Genomic DNA, 27,428 nt, shown 5'->3' with positions numbered 1-27,428 from the left:
CACTTCCATAAGTCTGACTCTCTTAGATTATCTCACGTAAGAAGGGTCATGCAGTGTCTGTCCTTCTGTGACTAGCTCATCTCAGCCAGCGTAATGTCCTCCAGGCCAGAAGTGCCTGATAGCCCCAGTTGCTCCATATATTTGCCAACATATGTGGTATTTTATCCTGCTTAATTTCACCTTTCCTAAAGTGGGAGTGTCCTTGTAACCTACTGTGGTTTTAATTTACATTTCCCCAATGACCAGTGACATTCAGCAACTTCTCATGTTTAATGGACATTTTCTTAATGCTCTTCCCCCCCCCTTTTCATTTTTTTAAGTTTATTTCTTTATTTTGAGAGAGAGAGAGAGAGGGAGAGAGAGAAGGAAAGAGAGAGAGAGAGAGAATGAGAATCCCAAGCAGGCTCCCCACAGAGCTGGATGCAGGGCATGAACCCACAAACCGTGAGATCGTGACCTAAGCCGAAAACGAGAGTCAGACACTTAACCTACTAAGTCACCCAGGTGCCCCTCCCTTTTCATTTTTAAGTGTTTTTCAAAAAGCAGTCCTTTTAAATTTTGGTTAAGTTCAATTAATTTTTCTTTGAGTTATTTATTTTGTGTCCTACATAAGGAATTTTTGTAAGTGACAGCACTTTTTTAAATACAGATTTTTAATCTTTTTTATTTGAAAGTAACTTCAAGCTGAGAAAATAGTTGCAAGAATAACGGTACAAAAACCAGTATACCCCTTAGCCACACACATCTAATGTTCACACTTTCCCCATTTCCTTTATCATTTTTTTGTCTTGCCTCTCCTCTCCCTTCCTCATCTATCTTACCCCTCGTGTACGTACATGCACACCCACGTGTGTATGCATGTGTATACAATTACGTAACATTGTTTTGGAAGCATCTGAGGATAAGTTACATACTCTGTGGCCCTTAAGCTCTAAATACTTCAGTGTTTATTTCCTGAGAACAGTGGTACTCTCTTACAGCCGTTGTCAACTTCAGTAAATTCAACATTGGCATTTCATCTCATCTACCATCTGTACTCTAATTTTTGAAGTGCCCCAATAATGTTCTTTATAGCATTTTTATAGCTCTACTGAGGCATAACTGGTCTATAATAGATTGTACAGATTTAAAATGTACAATAAACACAGGCGAGATAATGAACATACCCATAACCCTCAAAACCTTCCTCATGGCTGTGTAATTCACCCCTACATACTCTGTATTTTTTGATATTATTGCAAGTGGTAGTTTTTATTTCAATTTCTCCTCGTTAGTTCTTCAATCACCAATTTTTATACACTCACCTTGTATCCTGCAACAGTGATAAACAAGTAGCTTTTATGTAGATACCTTTCAATTTTCTAGAGATAATTATATCATCTGTGAATAAAGGACTTCTTCCTTGTCAACATAAAGGTCTTTCATTTTTGTCTCATGTTTAGTGTACTGTCCAGAATCTCCAGTATTCTCCAGATGAATAGAAGCAGTAACAATAAAAATCCTTGCCTTGTTTCCAATCTTAGGGTGAAAGTTGCCAGTTTTCCAGGCTCTGTAGATTTCCCTTATTAAGTTAAAGAAATTCACTTCCACTCTTAATATCCCTGTCACATCCTAAAATCATGAATGGATGGTGGATGCTGTCAAATGCTTTTTACTGGACCTATTGAGATGATCGTGAGTATTTGGTTTTTCTATTTCAGTCTCTTAATGTGGTGAATTATATTGATTGGATTACAAATGTTAAAACGAGCTTGCATTCCCACTTGGTCATTATTAAGTAATATCTTTTCTATAGACTGTTGGATTTCATTTGCTAAAATACTGTTTAGTATTTTAAAGCAATGTTTATGAAAGATATTAGACTATAATTTTCTTTTCTTGTGATGTCTTTGGTTTTGGTATCAATGAGTTTGGAAGTATTGCTTTTACTTTTTGGAAGAGTATGTGTAGAATGTGTATTATTTCTTCTGTTATTGTGTAACAATCTGCCAGTGAAACCAATGGCTTGAAGTCTTCTTTGTGGGAAGGTTTTCAACTATAAATGCAATTTCTTCATATATATAGGGATACTCAGATTATTTACTAATTGTTGAGTGAGTTTTGGTAGTTACATCCTTTAAGAAATTTGTCCATTTCAGGGGCGCCTCAGTAGCTCAGTCAGTTGAGCTTCCGACTTTGGCTCAGGTCATGATCTCATGTTCTGTGAGTTCGAGCCCTGCATCAAGCCCTGTGCTGACAGCTCAGAGCCTAGAGCCTGCTTTGGATTCTGTCTCCCTCTCTCTCTGCCCCTCCCCAACTGGCACTCTGTCTCTGTCTCTCAAAAATAAATAAACATCAAAAAAATAAAAAAATAAAAGAAATTTGTCCATTTCATACAAATTGTTAAATTTATTGGTCTAAAATTATTCGTAACATTTTATTAAATTATTCTCCTTTTTTCTATCCTCCAGTCCAGGACAGAGTCTATCAAATATCATATTGAGTTGTTTAAAGTAAGCCAATTTTCAAGCACTTAATTCATTTCAGTTAGATCTTAAACTCTAGTCAGAGCTAAAGTATACATGGTATATTTGAATATACAGAAACTCACACTGATTTAAATATCTCTTGTTTATCATGGAAAAGTTAGTACTCTCTTTATCATGATTACAAATAAGCAAACACCGAGATCACTTCTCACTTTCATTTGCATTTACAAATAACTCTCTGGACTTATCTTCTCTTTTTCCCATTGCTATTACACAGCTTTTCGGAATAGAGTAACAAAGTCTGTGTGTTAAAGGATCATATAAATTTTCTACTATCCAAAAGCTTATTTAAGTAGTGAAACAAAAATTTTATTTGAGAACTTTGACCTTCCTAGAGCTGTAATAGCCAAAATAAAAATTGTGCTGTTGTATAAGAACAGCAGGATCCCAGTCATATCACTCCTTGTCTCCTTACTCCTAAAAAAAAGACACCGTCAGCCTGATTCTATGACAGGAGTCCAGTGGAAAGTAACCAAGACATGTAAGGTACAAATGTAAAGTGCTAGGAATACTCTAAACAACTAAATTGTTGATTAAAGCAACTCAACTTTTATTTTTATTTTTCAAATGGAACTCAAAATAGCTGAGTTTACATTATTTTGAAAGAAAGTAATAGAAAAGAAAAAGGCATACTGTATTTTTCTATTCCAGTCAAGTCAACTTCATAACTCCTTGATTATGGACTTGGAATATTCATTATCACCAAATACATACACACTGTATTTTTATTTAATATTTCTCAGTGTCCAGTTGGGTTCTATTTTCAAAAGAGCTTGTGTTTTTTACTTCTCCACATTCACAACCACCACAAAAGTTCATCATTTCCTCACCTGGACCACTTCAAAAACCTATAAATGGGTTTCCCCACTAAACTACATGATACAAATTTTTCCCTTCCTCAAAGTAATTATCATATATTGTACTCTACAAATCCTACTAAATTTCATTGGTGATTATATTTTATTCTAATTGGTCTTCAGGAATTTTATACACAGGTCTTAACCCCAAACTCATGTATTCCTAGCCTATTTTCAAGTGATCTTTATACTTAAATAATTTATTTCAATATAAGGAAAATAAGGTCAAATAAGCATATTAAAAAGAATTCCAGGAAGGAAGGCTCCTGGGTGGCTCAGTCCGTTGAGCATCCAACTCTTGATTTCAGTTCAAGTCATGGTCCCAGGGTAAAGGGATTGAGCCCTGTACTGGGCTCCATGCTGAGCATGGAGTCTGCTTAAGTTTCTCTCTCTCTCCCTCCCTCAGGCCCTCCCCCCACTAAAATAAGAAAAATAATAAAGTAAAAAATTAAAATTTAAAAAAAAAAAAAGAATTTCAGGGGTGCCTGGGTGACTCAGTCAGTTAAGTGGCCGACTTTGGCTCAGGTCATGATCTCACGGTCCATGAGTTTGAGCCCTACACTGGGCTCCTTGCTGACAGCTCGGAGCCTGGAGCCTGCTTCCTATTCTGTGTCTCTCTCTCTCTCTCTCTCTCTCTCTCTCTGCCCCTCTCCCACTCACACTCTGTCTCTCCCAAAAGTAAACAGACATTAAAAAAATTAAAAAAAAAAGAATGTCAGGAAGGAAAATCAAATGAGAATATAGCTGATACTTTTTTCTTTAACATCATGTTAGAGATAACTACTTAATCAGGTAATAACTTGATTATGATCCATATCTCCACCAGAATGCAATGATACTGAATTTAGAATCTCACACCTCTTTTCCACAGAAAATTCCAATTAATAAATGCAGAAGGATTGAGGGAAATATAAAATTACACCTAGGTAAACACCACAGTAATAGTTATTGCCACCAAGATTCATTGATAAATGCTAAACTTAGTGGGCGAAAGTTTGAGCAAAACAGGATATTTGCAGTCTCAAAAGAATCTCTCCTAAATATATATTAATTACAAAGGAAAAAGAGTAACTTACAATGGAGAAACCCATTTTTGGCAAAAGAATATGTGGTATACTTTCCAAAAATGCTAACCTCGATCTATTCAGGGGAGTGTATCAGATTGAGAAACAGTCCACAAAATAATGGACCAGTACTTTTCAAAAGTATCATGGGCATAAAACACAATGAAAGACTGAGGAACTGTCATAGAATGGAGGCTGAAGAGACATAACTAAATACAATAAGGAAACTGGATTGGATCCTGAGCCAGAAAATATACAATAGTGGAAAACCTGGTGAATTTCAACTAAGAACAGTAGTTTAGTTGATAGTATTAGACAACTGTTAATGTCCTGGTGTTTGATAATTATACTGTAGTTCTATGTTCACATTAGGTGCAGTGGGTGAAGAGTGTATAGTAACACAATCACTCTCTGTAGTATTTTTGTAACTTCTCTACAGATCTAAAAATATTTCAAAATAAAAAGTAGAAAAAAATTACTTTGGAGCCTAAGCCTGTACTCAAAACATAACACTGGCTAGAGCCAGAGTTGTAACCACCACAAATTTTATGGATGGCTGTGATTTCATGTAACCTTTGTTCTTGTAAATAAAGGTTATTTCCTAAGCTCACAGGCTTTAAGTGATTTAATGCTCACATCAGCGTCAACCATACTAAAAAGCTCATTATTTAAAGACGGTGTTTTGCAGTTCTCTCAGGCTTTTCTTCAGTTCACTCTTCGTTCAGCTTCTCCAACTGGATAATTTCAATTGGCCCCGGTTCCACATTCTTCTTTCCACCTGTCCAAATTTCTGCTGGATTCATCTAGTGAATGTTTCATTCCAATTATTGTACTTTTCAGCTTCAGTATGTCCATTTGGTTCTTCTTCATAATTCCTATCTCTTTACTGATGCTCTCATTATTCATGCATCACTTTCTGATTTTCTTTAGTTTTTTTGTCCATCATTTCCCTTGCGTATTTAAGCGTATTTAAGACAGTTTACTGAAGTCTTTGTGTAATAAGTCCAAAGTCTAGACTTCCTCAAGAATCATTTCTGTTGATTTTTTTTTTCCTTTGAATGAGCCATATTCTCCTGATTTCTTTCTGTGCCTTGGAATTTTTTGTTGAAAACTTGCATTTTTAATATTACAGTGTGGTAATCCTGGAAATCAGATTCTCCTCCTTCACCAGGGCTTACTTATGTTGAATTTTGATGGTGTCAGTCGTCTGTTTGTTTTGCTAAGCCTGACCAATTTCTCCTTGCATGGAGCTCACAGATCCACCAGATGTGGAAGGGACCTATTAGGTCTTTTCCCAGCATGCATTCCATGCATTTGGGGTTCTATGTGGGGGAAGGGGGAATGTGAGACAAAAGTCGGCCTCTGCATTGGTCTCTCAGGAAGCCACCAGATCATAGTATTTTAAGAACAAAGTCCAAAGTAAATACCAGTAAGTCACACCAGGAATACAGGCCGCAGTCCCCACAGGTGCTGCCCCTGCCACATCAGTGAATGGAGATGGTAATCCAGTGGGTAAAAACACCACCGCGTTCTCTTACCAAAACCCAACTGCCCTTTTCTTCATTAAGCAGTCTGCTAGTTGCCATAAATATTGGATCAGATTCTAGAGTTCCAAAAAAGCCAATTCTATCACTCTTTGGCAGCTTGTTTGTTTCAGTAGAGGAACTGTTCTTTTAAGGGCCATCCTCAGCCATTTTCTGTGATGTCATCTAGAGACTGTGTTAACTACTTTTGATAGCTAATAAAAATATAGAAACCTGCCATGTGAGGAGCAAATATTGCCAGTCAAAACTGTAAGAAAGTAGTTGAGACCGGCACGCAAGAGATTATCAGGTAAACTAGTAAGCTATGTAATTCACACTAGCTCATACGCTTCTTTATACTTAATATTTTGGGGTGTATATTTTTTTCAGCATGAGGTATGTCACTTCCAAGTGACAACGGTATGTGACTTTACACGTGTCATGTAAGAACTAATTATCAAATTTCCTCATGGCCAGTAACCACCAGAGGTTGCTAGTTATGCAGATGACTCATGTTCAGCTGTACACTTGAGAAGAATTCACATTTTTTTCGTCATACCTAATGTCCTTTATCTGTTCCAAGATATCATAGTACAGTTACCTGTCATGCCTCCTTAGGCTTCTCTTGGTTGTGACAATTTCTCAGAGTTTGCTTGTTTTGAAGACTTGCAAGTTCTGAAGAGTAGTAGTCAGGTATATTGTAGGAGGCTCCTCTATTGGAATTTGATGTTTTTTTCATGGTTAATTAGAAGGGGGTTATGGATTTGGGGGAGGAAAACTCCATGTGTAAAATGCCGCTCTTATCACATATCAAGGGTGCATACCATCAACATGACTTATCACCATCGATATTAAACTTGATCATCTGCTGAGGGAGTGTTTGTCAGGTTTCTCCACAATAAAGTTAATGATTTCCCCTCCCCTTTCATATTATGCTCTTTGGAAGGAACCCACTATGTGCAACCAATACTTACGGAATGAGGAGTTACGGGGAGTTATACTCTATCTACTAAAACCATCAAGTACCTACATAAATTATTTGCAATTCTTCTACGCAGAGGATACACATTTTAAACTCAGCCAATTATGTGATTAAAAGCTGTCATTCTTGGGGCGCCTGGGTGGCGCAGTCGGTTAAGCGTCCGACTTCAGCCAGGTCACGATCTCGCGGTCCGTGAGTTCGAGCCCCGCGTCAGGCTCTGGGCTGATGGCTCAGAGCCTGGAGCCTGTTTCCGATTCTGTGTCTCCCTCTCTCTCTGCCCCTCCCCCGTTCATGCTCTGTCTCTCTCTGTCCCAAAAATAAATAAACGTTGAAAAAAAAAATTTTTTTTTAAAGCTGTCATTCTTGGGGCGCCTGGGTGGCGCAGTTGGTTAAGCGTCCGACTTCAGCCAGGTCACGATCTCGCGGTCCGTGAGTTCGAGCCCCGCGTCGGGCTCTGGGCTGATGGCTCAGAGCCTGGAGCCTGTTTCCGATTCTGTGTCTCCCTCTCTCTCTGCCCCTCCCCCATTCATGCTCTGTCTCTCTCTGTCCCAAAAATAAATAAACGTTGAAAAAAAAAAAAATTTAAAAAAAAAAAAAGCTGTCATTCTACAAGATTCGATTAACATTATAATCACCAATATTTCCATTCATGCTTTCCCCATTCTACTTAGAAATTAATTTTTACCAGTATATATGCAAAGTCCTTACTCCTTTTATGAGCCTATTCTAGCCAGCACTATCAAAAAATTTATAAGTTATTTAAATATTTAGGCACACATGTATTCTATTATAACTATACTACAATTCATTTGAAAATTATCCTGATAGACGTTGTCCCCGATTGTCATTACTACAAAGAATTCTGCAATTTTGCATATCTCTCCTGGTAAAATTGGGAGATTTTCAGAAGACAAACAGAATGATGATTCATTACAAAATAACTTGGTGGATTGCAATTACCTTTTTCTCTTTTAAATAAAATGAAATAGAAGGGAATACAATAGGATAGAGAATACATCACAATAAAGTACTTCAGAAGTAGTAAGGTAAAGGATTGTTTTGAAAAAGTATTGTTAATTTTTCCCTATGTATGTGCATGTATACGAATATAGCACACTGTAGTGAAATATCTATTTCAAACTATTTTATGTACACCTAAGTTTGAAAACCATCTCTGTTAAGTGGAATTGCTAGAATAAACTGTATTCTCAACTTCACAAGATGGTAGCAAAGTGTCAATCACAATTTAGATGCATATCGGCAGTATATGAGATTCCTATTTTCTCTAAATCCCCACAATTGACTGGCATTATCCTATTTACCTTAAGCCAATCTAAACAGGATGAAATGGCATCCTGTGGTTTGGGCATCTATTTGCCTTATTACTAGTGAGCATGAACATCTTTTCATGTTTTTACTGGCCAGTTGGGTTTCCTATCTTTTCAACTGTGTGTGTCTATATCTTTTGATCAAATAGGATTATAGTTGTTGGCCTTATTTCTTTGACTTGTACATTATATTATATGTGTGTGTGTCTCTACATATATATAGAAACATGTATATACTTACATAAAAATTGTGGTGGTTTTTGTTGAATAGAAGTTTTAGAAGTTTAATGCAACATAATTCACCAAATTTATCCTCTCTGGACTGAACTTTTCTGTGTTTTCTACGAGAAAATTTCTCTTGTCTTATGTTGCATAAAAATAGTTTTAAATTTTTTTCACACGTCATTATCTAGAATGTATTTGTATATGGTGTGAGATAGAGCTCTAATTTTATGTTTTTAACCAATGGACAGAAGCACTAGTATAGTTACCACTTTAGAATGTATTAAGATAAATTCCACATCAGATACAAATACAGGCAACAAATTTTAAATTCAATTCTTGTCTTTGGCTATTCGTAATAAAAACTGGAAACAATATCTAACAAAAGGAACAGATACAGTTTTTATTCGTAATGAAATACCCTACAGCATTGAAAATTAGTTAAGCCCACACCTATGCCAAGGACATACCTCACAAATATAAAAATTGATAAAGAAAAATTTTAAAGGGATTGGCTGTCCTTTCCTCCCCAACACAGCCAAATTTTTTGAAAATAATATGATCTTTTTCCTTGATCATCTAAGTCTCAAACAAATTGAGACTTGTTTCCATTACATCAGAGAAAGAGAGAGCTTTCACTAACATAAAGTAGCCAATATTGCAAAATCCAGTGGCTTTCAGTCTTCCATCTTCCGTTCACTTTGTGTCTATTGACCATGATCTCTTTCTTAAATAGCTCTCATTTCTTGGCTGTTGTGGACATTCCTCCAGTTCTCCTTCTACTTCTCTGTCCAAAGAAGAATGGTCTCTGTCTGGTCATCGCGTTTTAGAGTTACTCAAAACTTGATCCTAGGCTTTTATTCTCACTTTTATACTTCCTATTGTTTTTAAGATTTTATTTTTAAGTAATCTTGATACCCATTGTTGGGCTCAAACTCACAACCCCGAGATCAAGAGTCTCATGCTCCACCAACTGAGCCAGCCAGGCACCCCTCCGTCCGTGTAGGCTTTTTTGATCCACCCTTGGCTTCAGCTCGCACCTATATGCAAGCCTTACAAACAGCTCCAAATCCTTATATGTAACTCCAACCTTAACACAACCACTTGAGACACAAACTGAATTATGTTTAAAACCAAACTCACGATATCCCCCGTGAACCCTGTTTAGGTAGTAACCCTCCTACCTCTTTAGTGTTTACAGTCTCAGGGGATGGCACCACCTTGCACTCAGGTACACAAGAGAACCAGCAGTCATTCTTTACAACTTTTCCCTGTATAGCCACATATTACTTTTTGATTTTGCTTTTTTCAAAATGCAAATCTGAACATCTCTCCCCTTGTGTAAAACCCTTCAGGGCCTCTCTCCCATCCTAATCAAGACTAGAAGCCTTAATATGATTAACAAGGTGTTACAGGGACTGGCCTCTGCCTCCCTTTCTAGCCTTGCCTCATGACACTCCCCCTTGCTTTAAGGCATCTCGCCACATTGGTCTTTTTCATTTAAGTGGCCTATGCTTCCTACTGTTATAGACCTCTGCATAATTCGCACTTCCAACCCACCCTCCATCCTCTCTCACTCCATTGTTTCATGACATCTGCTTGCATTTTCAAGCATTACTTCCTCAGGGACTATGCAGTCCAAACCAAAACCCAAAACCAGTACTTCAGTTTGTTAGTACATAGCTATGTCCTTTATGATTTCGATTAATGTCTGTCTCTATCACTTAACCATAATTCCATGACAGCAAGACAGTTTCTCCAGCACTCATTTGCTTAGTAAAGACTCAAATGTTTGCTGAATAAATTATTTAGGATTATCATTTCAAATATGCATGTAATATGCACTATAGCCACTAGAGGCTGCCTTGCTTCTGTTTTTAGTCCTCCAAAAAACAGGAACTATGAAGATTCAGGATACTTAAAAAAACAAAACAAAATAAAACAAAACACCAAACTTTTATGCTTAAGTCACTTACTATACATAAAATGGCAGTGATTCCAAAATATCATCCTTTACATACTACCTATTTTATTATTGCCCAGCACATGTATATTAAATAACATTATTACTTAATATTTCTCTTTAAAGAGAATAGCATTTTATTCAGATTTATTGAAAAAGAAAACTCTGTCATCGTTGAATCATTTGGAAACCTCTCAAAATAAATGAATAGCTACAAAAAATTTTAAAACACCTATATATCCATGTTCCAATAAAAGTGATTTAGCTTATTCCTGTGGAATATTTACCATGCATTGAAAAACCATTAAAAAATTCGCCATTTCTAAAACTTTAATCAACCCAAAATTTGCATTTAAAATGTTATTTGTGGTTATTTTAAGACTATTAAAGCCAAAAATTATTTTTAAGCCCTAAAATATTTGAACTGTTTAAAAGAAAAAACAATATTTAACATTTCATTGCTAAGATACAAGCTTCGATGACTGTCCTCATTATTCAATGAAACTTTAGCCGTAAAGACCTACACTAATGCAAATTTTGCTAAGTAGAAAATTTCCCAACCACATTCATAATAAATTATCGTAAGTAGCGATCAGCAATTATTAATATTCTGGTTTGTGCCACTTCTTAAACATTTTTATTGATAATTAAACCTTTGTGTATTGCGGAAAAGAAAAGTACTCACTGAGAAGATGGCCAGTTGATGTGTTGTGGTCTTGAAAGGTCATATAAACAAGTCCATGATTACAGGTTGTGAAGAAGAATCAGGAAACTACAGCTTTGTATAGGAAGTCAATCATGGAAGCAATTCTACATCCAACTTCTTACAGCTCTCTGAGAAGACATATTTTAAGTCTGTTTTCAAGTTACATTTTGGAAATCAGACCCTAAATTAAAGATATTCCCTTTGCACCCTACTGACTTGTTTTTTTTCCAGCTTTAGCTACTAAATAGTTGATATTTGTTTTATTTTTTAAAACCTCTCAAATATTTTCAATATATACTAATATTGCACGAATTGAAAACTGACTATAGTAACAACATTTATGGTGTACTAGGTACCAAGCACTGAGACAAGCACATTCCTAATTGTGTACTTTCATTACCCCCTTGACAGATAGATGTTAAGGGAGACTGAGAGAAGCTAAGTAATTTTTTTAAGGTCTCGCAGCAAATAATAGGTAGAACTGGGATGTAAACTCTGGGCTCTCCTACGTAATAAGCAAAAGCCTCTTCAGGGACCCTAAGTGCAGGAGATTCAAAAAACTCCATTACAGGGATGGAAATACTGTATGTAAATAATCCATTTCCAATCATGCCCTTTCCATGCCAATCACTAGTCCCTCCCATTCCTCCATTCCAGAAATTGATTCCCTTTCAATCTCTCTGGAAAATTCAATTACAGTAAATATCAGCAATACTTTGTGCTAATAAATAGTAACAGGATACAGCATTAGCTAGTTTGATACTATTTTTCTAAGATCGGGGATCTTTTTTTCATATTTTTCTACAATATATAGCACAGAAAAATATTTAGAATTTGAACATCAGCAGCTAACGTTCTATAAAAAAATATTTTGAGGGGCGCCTGGGTGGCTCAGTCGGTTAAGCGTCCGACTTCGGCTCAGGTCAAGATCTCGCAGTCCGTGAGTTCGAGCCCCGCGTCAGGCTCTGTGCTGACAGCTCAGAGCCTGAAGCCTGTTTCAGATTCTGTGTCTCCCTCTCTCTGACCCTCCCCCGTTCATGCTCTGTCTCTCTCTGTCTCAAAAATAAAGGTTAAAAAAAAATTTTTTTTAATAAATAAATAAATAAAAAATATTTTGAATTCCTAAGTACTAACAGTGTCAAAAAAAAACTTCTAGCAAAAACAAAAGAAAAAAACCCCAAAGCCTCATTCAAATGAAAATCTTAGTTTACTGAGTCTGGGTAAACTGAAAGCCGACACTTAACTGTTGGCATACTTTTACACGTAAACCAATAACCTGACCTATGGTTATATAAGAATGCTCTATTTTTATTTTTCCACAGAGCTAAAGGAGATACTTTTCTACTTCCATGTAACGTGTAACTTGCCTGATAACACAATTACTGCCACCTATTTATTTTGGTGCTTACAGGGAGCTATACAGACAGAGAGGAAATTTAAAACCTTGCAAAAGCCGCAATCTATGGGTGAAGAAAATAGAAGCTCTTAGGAATAGCGTTCCAATGCTGTTGACTGGAAACTAACATCCCTTTACCACTTGCACGGTGATCAGGGAATGACATAGAAGATAAACGTGGAACTTCCAAACTTAGTATACTCTAGGTGCTAACATTTGATAAAGGAAATTAAAAGTGTCCAAAGCATCCAAGCTTTAAAATAATCACGTTCCACGGTCAATACCTTATTTCCAGCCTAAATGGCCAAGTCAGAAAGACTGCAAGGCATAGTGGGAGAAGAATGGCTTTGGACATAAGAAAACTGACTTTAAAGTTCCTCGGAATACTTCCTAGTGGAGTTGACTTGACCAAGCCATTGAACGTTTCTAGACTTCAGTTTACTTAGCTCTCTGCTGATGGGGCTGCATTTGTGCAAACTGTGTTTTAAATCCTAAGTGCTCATTGAGCCCCTCAGAGCTTGTTACACAAGCCGAGGCTTTAAGAATATTTATCCACAGATCCAAGGAAATCCAAAACCCAGAGTTCTACAGTCCAGTTACTTTCTCCACCTCCCACACCCCACCCTTTTGTGGCACCAACTCGGTGGCTAGAAGGCGGTCTTCCAGAAGTTCCAGCAGCCGGTGCTGTGGCCAGGCCTCCAGAGCGGGCAGTCACTTGGCTGGGAAAGGAAGAGAAAGGATGTCAAATTCTAACAACTGCCCTGGGCACCTGCTACACGTGCGAGGGCAATGTCACCACCTGGCAGCAAACAACAGCAACAATAAAGTGAGAAGTATTACGGAAGCAGCGTGTCCGCAGGCGTGAGGCCAGTTTTGGTGCCACCACACCTCTGCGCTCTGGTCCCCGGGCTTACCTGGGGCTTAGCCGGGTTACGCGTAATCTCGGGAATGAGGCCTCTTCCGCGCAAAGGCAGGAGCCAGCTCTCCTGCAGAGTTACCCTCTGCCCCCTGAAAAGACAGCCAAGAGAACGTTCCTAAGCCACCGTCATAACTGCCCCTCAACCGCGGAACGCCCCCGAAACCTACCTGCCCAGGGGCTGCTCTCGCGATAATTCTAGGGCCCGTCCTTCGTAACTCCAGTCCCTCCCTCCTCCTCTGGCCAATCAAACAGGAGTGTGGGCGGAGTTTTGCCTTTGAGTTGGGAGCGGGCCTTTCAATCTTTGCTCTCTGGCGTTAGAACGGGCGGGGCTGGGGCGGGGCTGGGGCGGGGCGAGGGGCAGGACATGCACTCTTTCTCGCGAGACTGAAGACCAGGAAGACGCCTGCAGAGCCCGGCTGCTGGTGCAGCAGTGGCTGAGGCAGCGGGTGCTGCTGCATCCGGACCTCCTGCCTCAGAGTCTCCTCCTAGTCTCCGGGTGGGGAGGTGGGACGTGGCCAGGCCAAGGTTGTGGTAGTGCGCAGTGCCCGCTGCGGCTTAGGGGGAATTGAGGCTGAGGCCTGTCAGAGCCAGTCAGGGAGGCGCCCACAGTCCTGACAGGATAAGATGGCGGCGATGGCGCCTGGAGGTGGTGGCAGTGGTGGCGGCGGTGTGAATCCATTCCTCAGCGATTCGGACGAGGACGACGACGAGGTAGCGGCGACCGAGGAGCGGCGGGCAGGACTTCGGCTGGGTTCCGGGAGCGGCCTAGATCCTGGCTCTGCGGACTCGCTGTCGCCCCAGGATCCCGTGGCCTTAGGGAGCAGTGCGCGGCCAGGGCTCCCTGGGGAGGTGTCGGCGGCTGCGGTGGCACTGGGGGGCTGTGGGGAGACCCCTGCCCGCTTGTCCATTGACGCGATCGCGGCTCAGCTGTTGCGCGATCAATACTTGCTGACCGCTCTGGAGCTGCACACCGAGCTGTTAGAGAGTGGCCGCGAACTGCCTCGGCTGCGCGACTACTTCTCCAATCCAGGCAACTTCGAGAGGCAGAGTGGGACCCCGCCGGGGATGGGGGCGCCGGGGATCCCTGGAGCAGCTGGCATTGGAGGCGCAGGAGGTCGGGAACCGAGTACGACGTCTGGCGGGGGACAGCTCAGTAAGTGAACGCAGCCTGTGTCTCTGGCGAGGTGGTTGAGATTGTCGTGCAGGTAGTGAGCATTAGAAACGTTGTGGAGAGAGAGCTGGAAAGGGTGGGAGGGAGTCTTTGCGGTGGAAGCAAAAGGATCTGGCGGCGACTCTTCTCTCTTGTGTGCCTCCAACCTTGGGCAGGTCTTACATTTGCTCCTGGGTTGCCCTGTTGGCGTCGGTCTCTAAAATATCCAGTTTCCAGTTCACTGGCTGTTACGGGGCTACAGAAGGCTCCCTTGCAAACTGGCTTATCGCCTTAGTCATTTTTTTCCTTTTCCTCTAATCTCCTGAATCACCACTACCAGGAAACTGTGTTTCTTAAATTGCGCGCAGTAAGTCTTTGACTCAAAGTCAAGCGAGAGCAAGGAATGGGAAATGTTCTCTCCGCAAAGTCAGATCCTCCAAAGACCCTTTGTGTTTGGAATGGCCTTCGCACTCAAAAATTGGATTTCCTGCCGCACAAAATGTGTTCTGTTTAACTAAGTCCATTCAATTCCATTTCGATGCCTTAATTTCAGTAGTTTCCAAAATTGCGAGAAATCTAAAGAGCAGGGCGGTGGAGTTCTGCCTGTAGTCTATCTCGTGATGCCACCACCTCGCAGGCTTCTTTTTCTCTGCATAACGTAGGAATTTACCTTTTTACCAAGTTGTAATCATTCTTAGCACGATAAAGTAATTGTTTACCCCATCTGGCGTATATTTGTAAGCGTTTCTTACGGCTTGAAAACCTACTCTCGAGGATGTATTCTGCATTACCAGTATCCTCTTCCGGCAGGCAACTTAGATTTTCCCTTACTAATGGTGTGAGAAGTTTTAGTGTGTCAGATGAGGCCAACTGGAATTTACTAAGAAAGGTTAAATGTACGATTTTTAAACTGCAGCGCAATTGATTGTTTTGTCTCTCCGTTCGCATGGTGCCAGAGAATTCTGTTGCCAAATCTAGACATGGTGCAAGTGCAAAGGGTGCATTTTCCATCAAGGTAAATCCCAGGCAGATTTCTCTCTTTGATACGAAATTTTCTCAGTAGATACAACTTCCTTACTCAGTATGTAGGATAATCTTCTTTTCAGGAAAAGCTGTTCTCGTTGCCGGCCGGCCTAAATGTCTTCTTTGTAAATGCTTCCCCCTCCTCCCCCCCATGTTTAGTTAGTTGCTTGTGTCTCCCCCCCCCCCCCAGTGGCTTGTTTCATTGTACTACTTGCATATGTAAAGTGTGGTCTTTAATTGTTTTGTATTTGGTTTGTTGACAGCATCATTTTTCTCCGTTAGGTACTTCTTGAGGGACCTCTTTATACTCTTCACACTTTGTATAGTCCCTAGCCTATTGTTGAACGTAACTTAATTACATCTGCTGTTTTTCTACTCTGTTAATATAATGAAATAGGTTATTCTTTGTGACTTCGTTCTAGTTGAAAGAATTTCTTAGCCTACCTTATTGCAGCTTGATATCACTGTTACTAGTGAAAATTTCTCTTTAAAACTTTCTGTATATAGAAATAGTTATATTTAGGGGGGCCGGAGTGGCTCAATCAGTGGAGCATCTGACTTCGGCTTAGGTCATGATCTCATGGTTCGTGGGTTCGAGCCAGACATCGGGCTCCTTGCTGTCAGAGCAGAGTCTGCTTCGGAGCCTCTGTCCCCCTCTCTCTCTGCTCCTCCCCTGCTCACGCTCTCTGTCTCTCTCTCAAAAATGAATAAACACTTAAAAAAAAAGTTGTATTTTTGATTTAAACTCTAAGTCATATTTTCAAGTGAATACAAAGGACATGAACAAAAAAGAAAAAAGTAAAAATTATCAGTAATCTCACCAGTGATATTTGCCTTTCCTGTCTTTTCCATTCATATATATTAAAAAACTAACATTGGATTAAATTATTTTGTATAGCTTTATGTTATTTGACAGGCACTTTTTTATCATCAACTTTGATGTAAGACGGCATACAACAAAATGCACCTATTTTAAAGTGTATAGTTTGATGAGTTTTGAAAAACTAATCACTATTGCAATTAAAATATAGAACATTTTTATCATCCTCAGAATTTCTTCATATTTCTTTGCATTATATCCCCAGTCCCACCTTTAGACCTCCACTGATCACTATGTAACAATTTTGCAGCCTGGGCACTATGAAAATTTTGGGCCTGATAATTCTAGAATGTTTAACAGGATCTATCCACACTAGATGCCTGTAGCAACCATTCCTACTCCACCTCTCAAGTTGTGACAACCAAAATGTCTCCAACATTGTCCAGGGAATGAGAGGCCAAAATTCCCCAGATTAGGAACCACTTCTATACATAAGTTTTGCCGGCTTTAAAATTTCATATAAATGGAATCATGGAGCGCATATATTCTTTCCTGTATGGTTTCTTTTTGCATAAACACATATTTTCATTTCATTTGGATAATACCTAAGAATACAATTGTTGGGTCATATAGTTACTATATACTTAAGTTTATAAGAAGCTGTCAAACTGTTTTCCAAAGTGGTTGTACCATTTAGAATTCCCATCACCAGTGTATGAGAGTTCCACATCCCCTAAACACTATTTTCAGGCTTTTTATTCAACTTCTTCTATGAGAGATTGGTGGTATCACGTATGTTGTGTTGTTTTTTTTTTTTTCTTTTTCCCCAAATGTTTATTTATTTATTTTTGAGAGAGAGAGCAGGGGAGGGGCAGAAGGAGAGAGAGAATCCCAAGCAGGCTCCTGGTGTCAGCACAGACATGGGGCTGGAGCCCAGGAACCTTGAGATCATGACCTGAGCTGAAATCAAGAGTTGATCGCTTAACCAACTGAGCCACCCAGGTGCCCCTCATTGTGGTTTTAATTTTTGTTTCCCTGAGAACTAGTGATGCTGAACTCCCTTTTCCTGAGCTTTTTGCCATTAGTATATTTTCTTTTGTGGGAAATGTCTGTTCATGTCTTTAACTGAATTTTTAAATTAGGTTTTATATATTCTGGACCCAAGTCCTTTATTAATATGTGTTTTGCAAATACTTTTACCAGTATGGTTTGCATGTCATTTTTTAAATTTCTTCCAAGTCCAGTTAATCAAGTTTTTTCTTTAATGATTCATGTTTTTTGTGTCCTAATGAGAAATATTTGCCAATCCCAAAGTTGCAGAAATTTTCTCCTACATTTTCTTCTAGAAGTTTTATGGTTTTAGCTTTTGCATTTAGGTCTGTGATGGCAGGACTGCACTTCAATTAAGGTTATAAAAAAAAGAACTATTTCTTAAATATTCTTTCTATAAATGTGCAAACATAGCACAAGCTTTAGTACAGTTTAAATACAAATGCGTTGTATATATCAAAATATCAGTGCCTATAAATTTCTTAATCTAGTTAGAAAATAGATAAATGCTTAAGTAAGTCTGTAAGACTGTGCTTAGTACCATGTTTTGAAGATTTTGACTAAGCTCTGGAATGCACAAATTATATTTTAGGAATTCAGAGGATAAGTATTCCTTTAGGATTGGACTACTGCCTGTTTTTAAAGATCCCCTATGTTCAAGTTTAGTGTGTTGATTATTGCTAACTGGATTATGATTTTATAAAGCTCAATAAGAATGTTTTGGTTGATTATACAGTGTAAAAATTGATAGTTTGGATTATCTAAAACATTAAGTTATTTTTATTTCTTTTTTGTATATATTTTGATTGATATATATCAATCTGAAAATTTATCATACTTTGGAATATTAAATATGTAACCAAAAGTAGTTTCTTTCATTGATGTCTAAAAACAGTTTAATTTTTCAAGATTTACTGAATTATTTACCTAAAAGTCTGTTGACCTTAGGTAAATATTATAGTATGATAGTGCTTTTAAAATACTTAAAGAAGTCTTCATACTGTATTTAATCTTTTTTTCTTGACTAAAAGAGTAATCCATGTTTGTAAAACATTCAAATGGTAGAAGAATTTTATGGTTTGAACAGACACACAACATTTATATTTTTTCTCTGTATTTTTGCCAATTGGGCCAGAATAAACTTCCATTTAGTAATTGTTTTGCTTTTCAATTAGATTGCAAGATAAAAATTATGGCAATGTCATTGATTTACACTGAGCAGATTGTAGTATCTTTGCCAGAGGAATGCTGGTTCCACTTTGAAGTTTTAGAGCACTGATCGAAATCGGACTGTAATTTCAGAGATGAGCCCAACTTTTTTTTTTATTTAGTAGAGACAGTAGGTGATCAGACGGAGAAGACAAATGACTTAATGCCTGTCAGTAATGGATTTCTTTTATTCTGTATTTACCATGTCTTCAGGGTTTTTTTTAAATTTTTTCAAAATGTTCATTTTTGAGAGAGAGAGAGAGAGAGAGTGCTAGTAGGGGAGGGGCGAGAGAGGGAGCCACAGAATCCGAAGCAGGCTTCAGGCTCCGAGCCGTCAGCACAGAGCCCGACCCAGGACTCAAACCCACAAACCACGAGATCATGACCTGACCTGAAGTTGGACTCCCAACCGACTGAGCCACCCAGGCACCCTACCATGTCTTCAAGTTTTTATAAGGTAGCTTGTCAAGAGGCAGTCATTTATGATTGTGATAATTTCACTTGTGAGTCTACAGCTCTCTTGAGTCATTTTCCTCCTTTTCAAAGTTTTCTGTTTCATGATCCTACCTGTCTTTTCTCAGAATTCTCAGAGTGCATATCTCACTGTGTTCAGTATTCCTTTTTCAGTATCACCAATGCTAAGCTGTCATGATGACAGTCTTCCAACATTCCCATCTTTTTCACTTTACAAAGTACTTCCTCCCTCGTTAGGTTGAAATTGGGTTTAGTGCTTCCTCTGGCTTCTGAGAGAAAATATCAGTAAATATTGCTAAAATATTTCCAAACTGTTTCAATAAAATAATTTATTAGTTTCACTGCTTTTAGCGAATGAGACTTTCCACTATTGTCTAGACCATATACGTTCCTAAATTTATCTGTTGTATAACTGGCATTTTTCTTGCCAATGCCTTTCTTGTATCAAAAGTAGTCATGTAGTCTCACTGGCTAGCACGGTGACTTGAATATAGTTGCTATTCAATATCTTATGTTGATCAATATATTTATTAAATTGTATAATCAGTTAGGATTGTGGGAATCCAAAAGATGTTTAATGCAGGTCCTTGGTGAAAAGGCAGCAGGACTAACACATGAAAAAGCTATAGAACAGTGACACAAATAATAGTGTAAACATTCAGATATAGAAAAATTATTGCTGATTGTGATGATGAAATGGTATTTGTGGAGAAAGTGGAATTTTGAATAAATAGTAACTTTATTATTTGGCCATATTTAGACTCTTTATCGTGACTGAGGAAAAGGAAAAGGAAGTGAGGGTAAAGGAAAGATAATATTTATTTTATATTTTGCCTTATTTAAAACATCTGGGACCATGCTTACCATTATCTGGCTCTCCACTAAATAAAGTGATTCCATTTGGGTACTTGTAAAAATGCAGTATGATATTTCAAGCCATTGTGGTATTTGGGATGAAAGGAAACAAGATAGGGATTTTAATCAGAGAAAGCAGACCTTATTTCTGTCAGAAATTGAAATTATACTTTCTATTTTTCAAAAAGAAAGTTAGTGATCTTCAGAATGTATGTGTGTTGTTTTTTTTTTAAACTTGATTGGAAAAAAACCTAGAATTAATGTAATTTTCATTTTGCTTAGTATTTTTAGGTCAAAAACTAAGTTTGGTTAATTTGTTTTTATATGGCTTTAAAATTTTTTTTCTTAAATGTTTGTTTATTTTTGAGAGAAAGCGAGAGACAGAGTGTGAGCAGGGGAGGGGCAGAGAGAGAGGGAGACACCTTGATGCGGGCTTGGACTCACAAACCACGAGATCATGACCTGAGCCGAAGTTGGCTGAGCCACCCACGTGCCCCATTTTTGTATGGCTTTTAATTATGCTTCTCTCCCTCATGTTTTGTTTTTTTTTTTTTTAACGTTTATTCATTTTTTAGAGACAGAGAGAGACAGAGCATGACTGGGGAGGGGCAGAGAGAGAGGGAGACACAGAATCTGAAGCAGCTTCCAGGCTCTGAGCTGTCATCACAGAGCCGGACGCGGGGCTTGAACTCAAGAACCAGGAGATCATGACCTGAGCTGAAGTTGGACGCTCAACCGACTGAGCCACCCAGGCGCCCCTCCCCCATGATTTTTTGATGAAAAACATTTACCTTGGTCTAAAAATTACAAATACCGAGAAAGGTCTTAAATATTAACGGCTTATTTTTACTGGCTTCTACCTATAAGTACTGAGATTTGATGATAAATTATGGTTTCTAAGTTATTTATACTAAAAATATGCTGTTGATGTTTAAGTAAATAGTGTTTTGCTATTTGTCCGTATTTTGAACTCTGTGCCTCTTTGATTTGAGGAGATTTACATTAGTTTTATTTTGTTTTGTTTGGAGTAAGTTATTCATACATGTCTGGCACTTGTCTACTTTTTTGTTACTTTATATTGAATATCATCTATTATTTGAAATTGCAAAATAACTGTAAAAAAATCATTTTTTGCTCACAAACTATTGGTACCTGTGTACCAGTTTATCTATTCTTAATCTCCTGTTGCCATTTGTGACCTTGAGGATCAATGTTGTTTGGAAAGGAAATCTTCAGAATCAGTTCATAATTCTTATTATAGTGTCGATACAGATCTCTTTTAAGATATATTTAGCATGTGTCAAGTGAAGAAAACTATTTTATACCAAAGTTTTTTATTGCATTGCACGGGGTGTCTTGTAAATATTCTGTGCGTGTGTATGGAAGTAGAATTACCATTAGAAAAGGACCTAGCAGGGCACCTGTGTGGCTCTGTCAGTTGAGCTTCTGACTCTGGATTTTGGTTCAGGTCCTGATCTCCTGGTCGGTGGGGTCAAGCCCTGCCCTGCGTCAGTCTCTGGCTGGCAGCGTGGAGCCTTTTGGGATTCTCTCTCTGCAGCACACCCTCTTCCCCTTCCCCTGCCTCTCTCTCAAAATAAATAAACATTAAAAAAAAAAAAAGGAAAAGAAAAGGACCTAGCAACAGTCTTAAAGTTTCTAATTTTTCTTAAAGACTTTCTTTACCATCATGGTGAAAATTGAAAAAAAAAATTTAAGTTTCTTTATTTATTTTTGAGAGAGAGAGAGTGTGTGTGTACAGGGAAGGGAAGAGAGAGAGAGAGGGAGAGAGAGAATCCCAAGCAGGCTCTGCGGACGCTGGGCTCGATCTCACGAGAACAGTGAGATCATGACATGAGCCAAAATCAAGAGTCACATGCTTAACCAACTGAGCCACCTACGTGCCCCAAGAATTAAAACGTTTTGTTTTTTGGTTTTTTTTTTTTTGTCAGAGATGGATGTGTAAGGAGAGTTAACCAAAGAATGTAAGGTGGAATGATGAGAATTACGAATGTATCACCAAAATCTCTAGTCCATTTTATCAGTGTTCTTAAGGATGAATATTTGCATTTTGTGCCCTTTAGTACGTCATAATAGTAAGAATACTGATTTTTGTCTACTAAACTTTTATTTATTTTTAATGTTTATTTATTTTTGAGAGAGAGAGACAGAGTGTGAGAGGGGGAAGGACAGAGAGAGAGGGAGAGGGAAACAGAATCTGAAGCAGGCTTCAGGCTCCGAGCTGTCAACACAGACCCCGACACAGGGCTCGAAATCACAAACTGGGAGATCATAACCTGAGTTGAAGTTGGACACTCAACTGACTGAGCCATCCGGGTGCCCCATCTCCTAAACCTTTAAATAAGAGGTCCGTATCAAAAAGGTAGCCTGTATTGATAGGTAATTTTTGAATCTATGGTCTCACTGGACTCTTCCCAACAAGTTTTTTCTACAAGCAATATTCTCTTCTGATTGTAATTTTGATAAAAATATGTGTGACACGAAGGCTGGAACATAAAATATGGACTCATGTACTGTTGGTTTGATACTCTGGAAAGTAACTTGGCAATATCGATCACTTTGTAAAAAAACATATTCTTTAATCTCCAGTTCTACTTCTGTAATTTATTATAGACATATATGTTTATTTGCATTAAAACAATTGAACCGTCATTTTTTAAATATCATTTATAGGTAAAAGTATTAAAGATTTAAAAAACCCTAAATATCAACAGTAAAGATTGGTTAATTAAAACAGAATAGTCTATATGTGCTAATGTGGAATGATCACCAAGTTCTATTATAAATTGAATAAATTAATAACAAGTGTATATGTTTCCATTTATGTACAAAAAAGATATTTGCATATGCCTAGCATAATTTATTTTTTTTTTTATTTTTTTTTTTTTTTTAAATTTTTTTTTTCAACGTTTTTATTTATTTTTGGGACAGACAGAGACAGAGCATGAACGGGGGAGGGGCAGAGAGAGAGGGAGACACAGAATGGGAAACAGGCTCCAGGCTCCGAGCCATCAGCCCAGAGGCTGACGCGGGGCTCGAACTCACGGACCGTGAGATCGTGACCTGGCTGAAGTCGGACGCTTAACCGACTGCGCCACCCAGGCGCCCCCATAATTTAAAAGGATACATACAAACAATGGAGTATTACTTGGAAATCAAAAAGAATGAAATCTTGCCATTTGCAACTACGGAGATGGAACTAGAGGATATTATGCTAAGCAAAATTAGTCAGAGAAAGACAAAAATCATATGACTTCACTCATATGAGGAATTTAAGATACAGAACAAATGAACATAAGGGAAGGGAAGCAAAAATAATATAAAAACAGGGAGGGAGACAAAACATAAAAGACTCTTAAATATAGATAACAAACAGGGTTGCTGGACGGGTTTGGGGAGGGGTAGTGGTCTAAATGAGTAAGGGGCATTAAGGAATCTACTCTTGAAATCATTGTTGCACCATATGCTAACTTGGGTGTAAATTAAACAATACATAAATTTTAAAAAGCAACAACAAAAAACAAAAATAGAGTCTATACAAAAAAAAAGGATACATACAAAAGAGGCTAAACAATGATTGATATTTCAGAGGAGGATTGCCGATTGGGAGATGGGCACAGGTCCTTACCTTTCCTTGTGTGCCCTGTTATATTTTCCCACAAATCATGTAGTTAGTGGCAGGACGAGGATTCCAACCCAGATCACTAACTTCAAAGCCTACACTCCTTTCATTACAAACAACTGCTGTTTTATGTCTGCTTTAAAATAGCTCAGCAGGAGTTCTTAGGTCATTTTAGTGTATGATTGGGCAACATAGCTTAATTCATTCAGAGTATATCTTATTAACTCCATCAGAATAGCCACCCTCCTTAATGCAGAAAGCAGGTCAGATAGTATAAAATTGACCATTTAAAAAACGGTCAAAGTGACAAACCGTAGCACCACACACTAAGGCAAAGGTGAATACTCTGCCTAAAGCATCACTTAATTTCATCAAGAGGTCCATGTTACAGAGTGCTTCACTTAATCTATATCAGGACCTGCATACCCTACATGTGATTGTAGGATATCCAGGTTGTAGACCAGGATCAGCTGAGCCTCACATTAGAGCCAAATATGGTCACTAATGGTTCTTCTGAATGCAATAATCTTACAAGGGCGAATTCATTTATACTCTCTTTTTCAGTCTTGACGTTTTGCTGCATGGTTACATCTCAAGTTTCTGGTGTAGTCACAGAGCATGACTAAGCCTCAAAGAAGAGAAGACCACAATGGAAGTCATGGGTGTAGCTTTCTTCCCAGCAATCAGAAATGATGTGCATTTGTTTTTGTAACCAGTTGGTCCTGTTGTAGGTGGATAAGATTGCTCACTCAAGGTAGTGTCATCATATTTTCTGTTATTTCTCACCCTCTCAGTTCTGTGCTTGTGTGCTGCCTTAGTTAAGGCCTTTAGCTCACATCTGGACCATCATTTTTAACCTTCTAACTGGTTCATGTGCCCTTAATCTCTTCTTCCATCATTATTCTTACTTGATCTTAAAAGCTATTTATTTATGCCACTCCAGCTGAAACCTTTTAAAATTGCTTCCTCCTGTCTAAAGCAACTTTTTCCAAACATTTTTTTATTAGCAAAATCGTATATTACAGAAAAAAAGAATTTGCAAACCTGTTTGGGAATTTACAAACCTATCTAGGAATTTTAATATTTTCCCATTCTTTTGCATAGTATATGATAAAAGTGATTTTAAAATATTTTGTTATGGATATATATAATAAAGTTCCTCCTAATATTTTGTTTCTTTCTGCCTTTTCAACCATGCTGTCCATATACAAAACTTTTATTGTACTCCCATTGTTTACTCAGTGTCCCTTAAACGTAATTTTTATATATGTATGTATGTATGTGTGTATATATATTTTTTATTTTATAGCTCAGCCTGGAGCGTGTCTTTTTTTTTTTTTTTTAATGTTTACTTCTTTATTTTGAGAGAGAGAGAGAGAAAGAGAGCATGCTTACATGACAGCAGGGGAGGGGCAGAGAGATAGGGAGAGAGAGAGAATCCCAAGCAGGCTCCGCGCTGTCAGTGCAGAGCCCGACCAAGGGCTTGATCTCACAACTATGAGATTGTGACCTGAGCCAAAATCAAGAGTTGAACACTTGAACTGACTGGGCCACATAGGTGCCCTCTAATAAACTCTTAATAGTGAATTTTTGGGGTGTTAGTTTTAGCTGACTAGGTTTTTTTTTTAATTTCTTTTAATGTTTATTTATTTTTGAGAGAGAGAGACAGAGTGAGAGCAGGAGAGGGAGACACAGAATCTGAAGCAGGTTCCAGACTCTGAACTGTCAGCACAGAGGCCGACGCGGGGCTCAAACTCACAGACTGCGAGATCAGGACCTGAGCTGAAGTCAGACGCTTAACCGACTGAGCCACCCAGGCGCCCCTCGCTGACTAGGTTTTTTTTCTTTTAAGATGTTAGTTGGAGTTTATGCCTCATATCTGTGTCTTCTTTCATACCTGGAACCAAAGCCTAAAGTAGGCAATTTATAAATGTTTATTTTACACGAGTATTGAAAGGAGACCATGTTTTGTCTTTGTGTCACCAGCGCCTAACACCATGCCGGGCAAAAAGCTTTGAATAAATGTGCAATATGTGCTAAAGAAATGACCTTTAGGTAGATAGTAGTATGCTCTAAATATGTGAGTTTAGCATATTCCTTGTGAGAATTAGCCTTTCCCTCTGTAGCCTATTCCCTCAGCTTTGCCTGAGCAAAGCCCAGTCAAGTGTGATCTTTCTGAGGCCATTCACATTATCAAGCCCAGCTTACCTGGAGCCTGGGAGATCTGAACCTCCGTGCCCTGAGTTATTATTCAAGAGAACTTAATGGTTTAGAGCTCAGGCCTCCACATCGGAGAGCTTGACTTTATTACATTTCTGCTCTGCCGCTTGCTAGCTGTGCGACTCTGCGTTGTTTGTTTCCTCTACTGTAAGAGGTAGATGGCGGTGACTCCTCTTGTGGAGGGGCTGTTTGTTATAAGGTTAAAGAAGGTTACACGCGGAAAGTGTCTGGCACAGCATCTGGCATAGAACAAGTGGTCAGAACATGTTAAAAATGCAATAATAATAATTTTTTAATGTTTATTTATTTTGAGTGAGAGCACGCACACATGTGCAAGCGGGGGTGGGGGAACACAGAGAGAAGGAGAGAGAGATTCCTAATCAGGTTCCACACTGTCTGCACAGAGCCCGGTGTGGGCTCTCTCATGAACTGTGAGATCGTGACCTGAGCTGAAGTTAGGAGTAGGATGCTTAACTGACTGAACCACTTAACTGCCCCCAAAATATAATAATAATTATTGATAATAGTTATTAATACCCCTCCTTTTTGCCTGACAACCGTTCATAGGGCAAAATCCTCCAGCACTATAGAAGTTTTAACTTAAATAGTTTGTTATAAAGTTTCTGCATTTAAGTCTTTTCTTAAGGTTTAGTCTTGTGACTTTGAAGCCTAGCCCATTGTGGAATCTTGTGACAAAGAGAAAAAGACAGCTGACTACAATCTGGGAGACTTGATTTCTACTCCTGCCTTACTCACAGATTAATTCATTGAATCTTTAACGTACAGTGATCTGATTGTATCATTGTTATCTATATACATGACTTAATTCCAGTGACTTACAAGCCTATTTAAGGCAAGGACCAACTCTTAACCAAATTTATATTCCCCACTGAGGATTATTAAATACTGAATGAATACATAGTTCTGTGTTCTCATCTGTGAAAATGTGGGGGTTGGACTATCTCTAATATTCTAGTTTTCAAATATTTTGAACGTAGGGGTCAGTGAAATGAGCCCCAGCATTGGAGAAAAATTGAGGATCAGAAAATATAAATGTAAGTTTTGTCCTTGCCAGATCTGTAAGATCCATACTTAATTTAAGTGGTTAACATATTAAAATGTTTATATACAACCTCAGGTTTAAGGATAATTTATTATTTTTCTATATATTTGAATTTCTATAGTTTATATTTCTTTGTTATTTACTATGACATAGATTTATTTAGGCGTGGTTCAGTAAACCACCTTTACAGAAAGAATTCAAATATAAAGCTAATTGTTTGGTAATACTTTTCTCCCTATCCTTTCATTATGAATTGGGTACTTTCATGACTTTTTAATTATCAAATGCTCACATTATAAAAAGTATTAAATGCCTTTGGGGGTAAAATACCAAAATACCAACAAAACTAGATGGTACAAAGAAGAGTATATAGTGAAAATTTTCAATTCTTTTTTTTTTATGTTTATTTATTTTTGAGAGACAGAGCATGAGCGAG

The 27,428-nt window shown here is 38.3% G+C and overlaps 2 protein-coding genes across 6 annotated transcripts in view; one reads left to right on the top strand and one right to left on the bottom strand.

Annotated features, from left to right (window-relative positions):
* Nucleotides 1-13,887, bottom strand: part of PIGN (phosphatidylinositol glycan anchor biosynthesis class N) — a 106,269-nt gene extending 92,382 nt beyond the window's left edge. For 3 of the 5 annotated variants that reach the window (XR_003963905.1, XM_030292256.1, XM_030292255.1), the window contains exons 1-3: nt 13,484-13,638; nt 13,210-13,288; nt 11,153-11,301 (exon numbers count right to left, since the gene is read on the bottom strand). The gene's annotated coding sequence lies outside the window, so the exon portion shown is untranslated. The other 2 variants (XM_030292252.1, XM_030292254.1) reach the window with 2 other exon arrangements.
* Nucleotides 13,888-13,944: 57 nt separating this feature from the next.
* The window catches only part of RELCH (RAB11 binding and LisH domain, coiled-coil and HEAT repeat containing), a 109,601-nt gene continuing 96,117 nt past the window's right edge, over nt 13,945-27,428 (top strand). The window contains 1 exon segment of the mRNA XM_030292259.1: nt 13,945-14,641. Within this exon segment, the coding sequence (XP_030148119.1) occupies nt 14,113-14,641 (529 nt within the window). The 5' untranslated portion in view covers nt 13,945-14,112.

This window comes from Lynx canadensis, chromosome D3 (assembly GCF_007474595.2).
Source record: "Lynx canadensis isolate LIC74 chromosome D3, mLynCan4.pri.v2, whole genome shotgun sequence".
Lineage (NCBI taxonomy): Eukaryota > Metazoa > Chordata > Mammalia > Carnivora > Felidae > Lynx > Lynx canadensis.
Note: the sequence above shows the minus strand (reverse complement) of the source record. Positions and strands in the feature narration are given on the sequence as shown.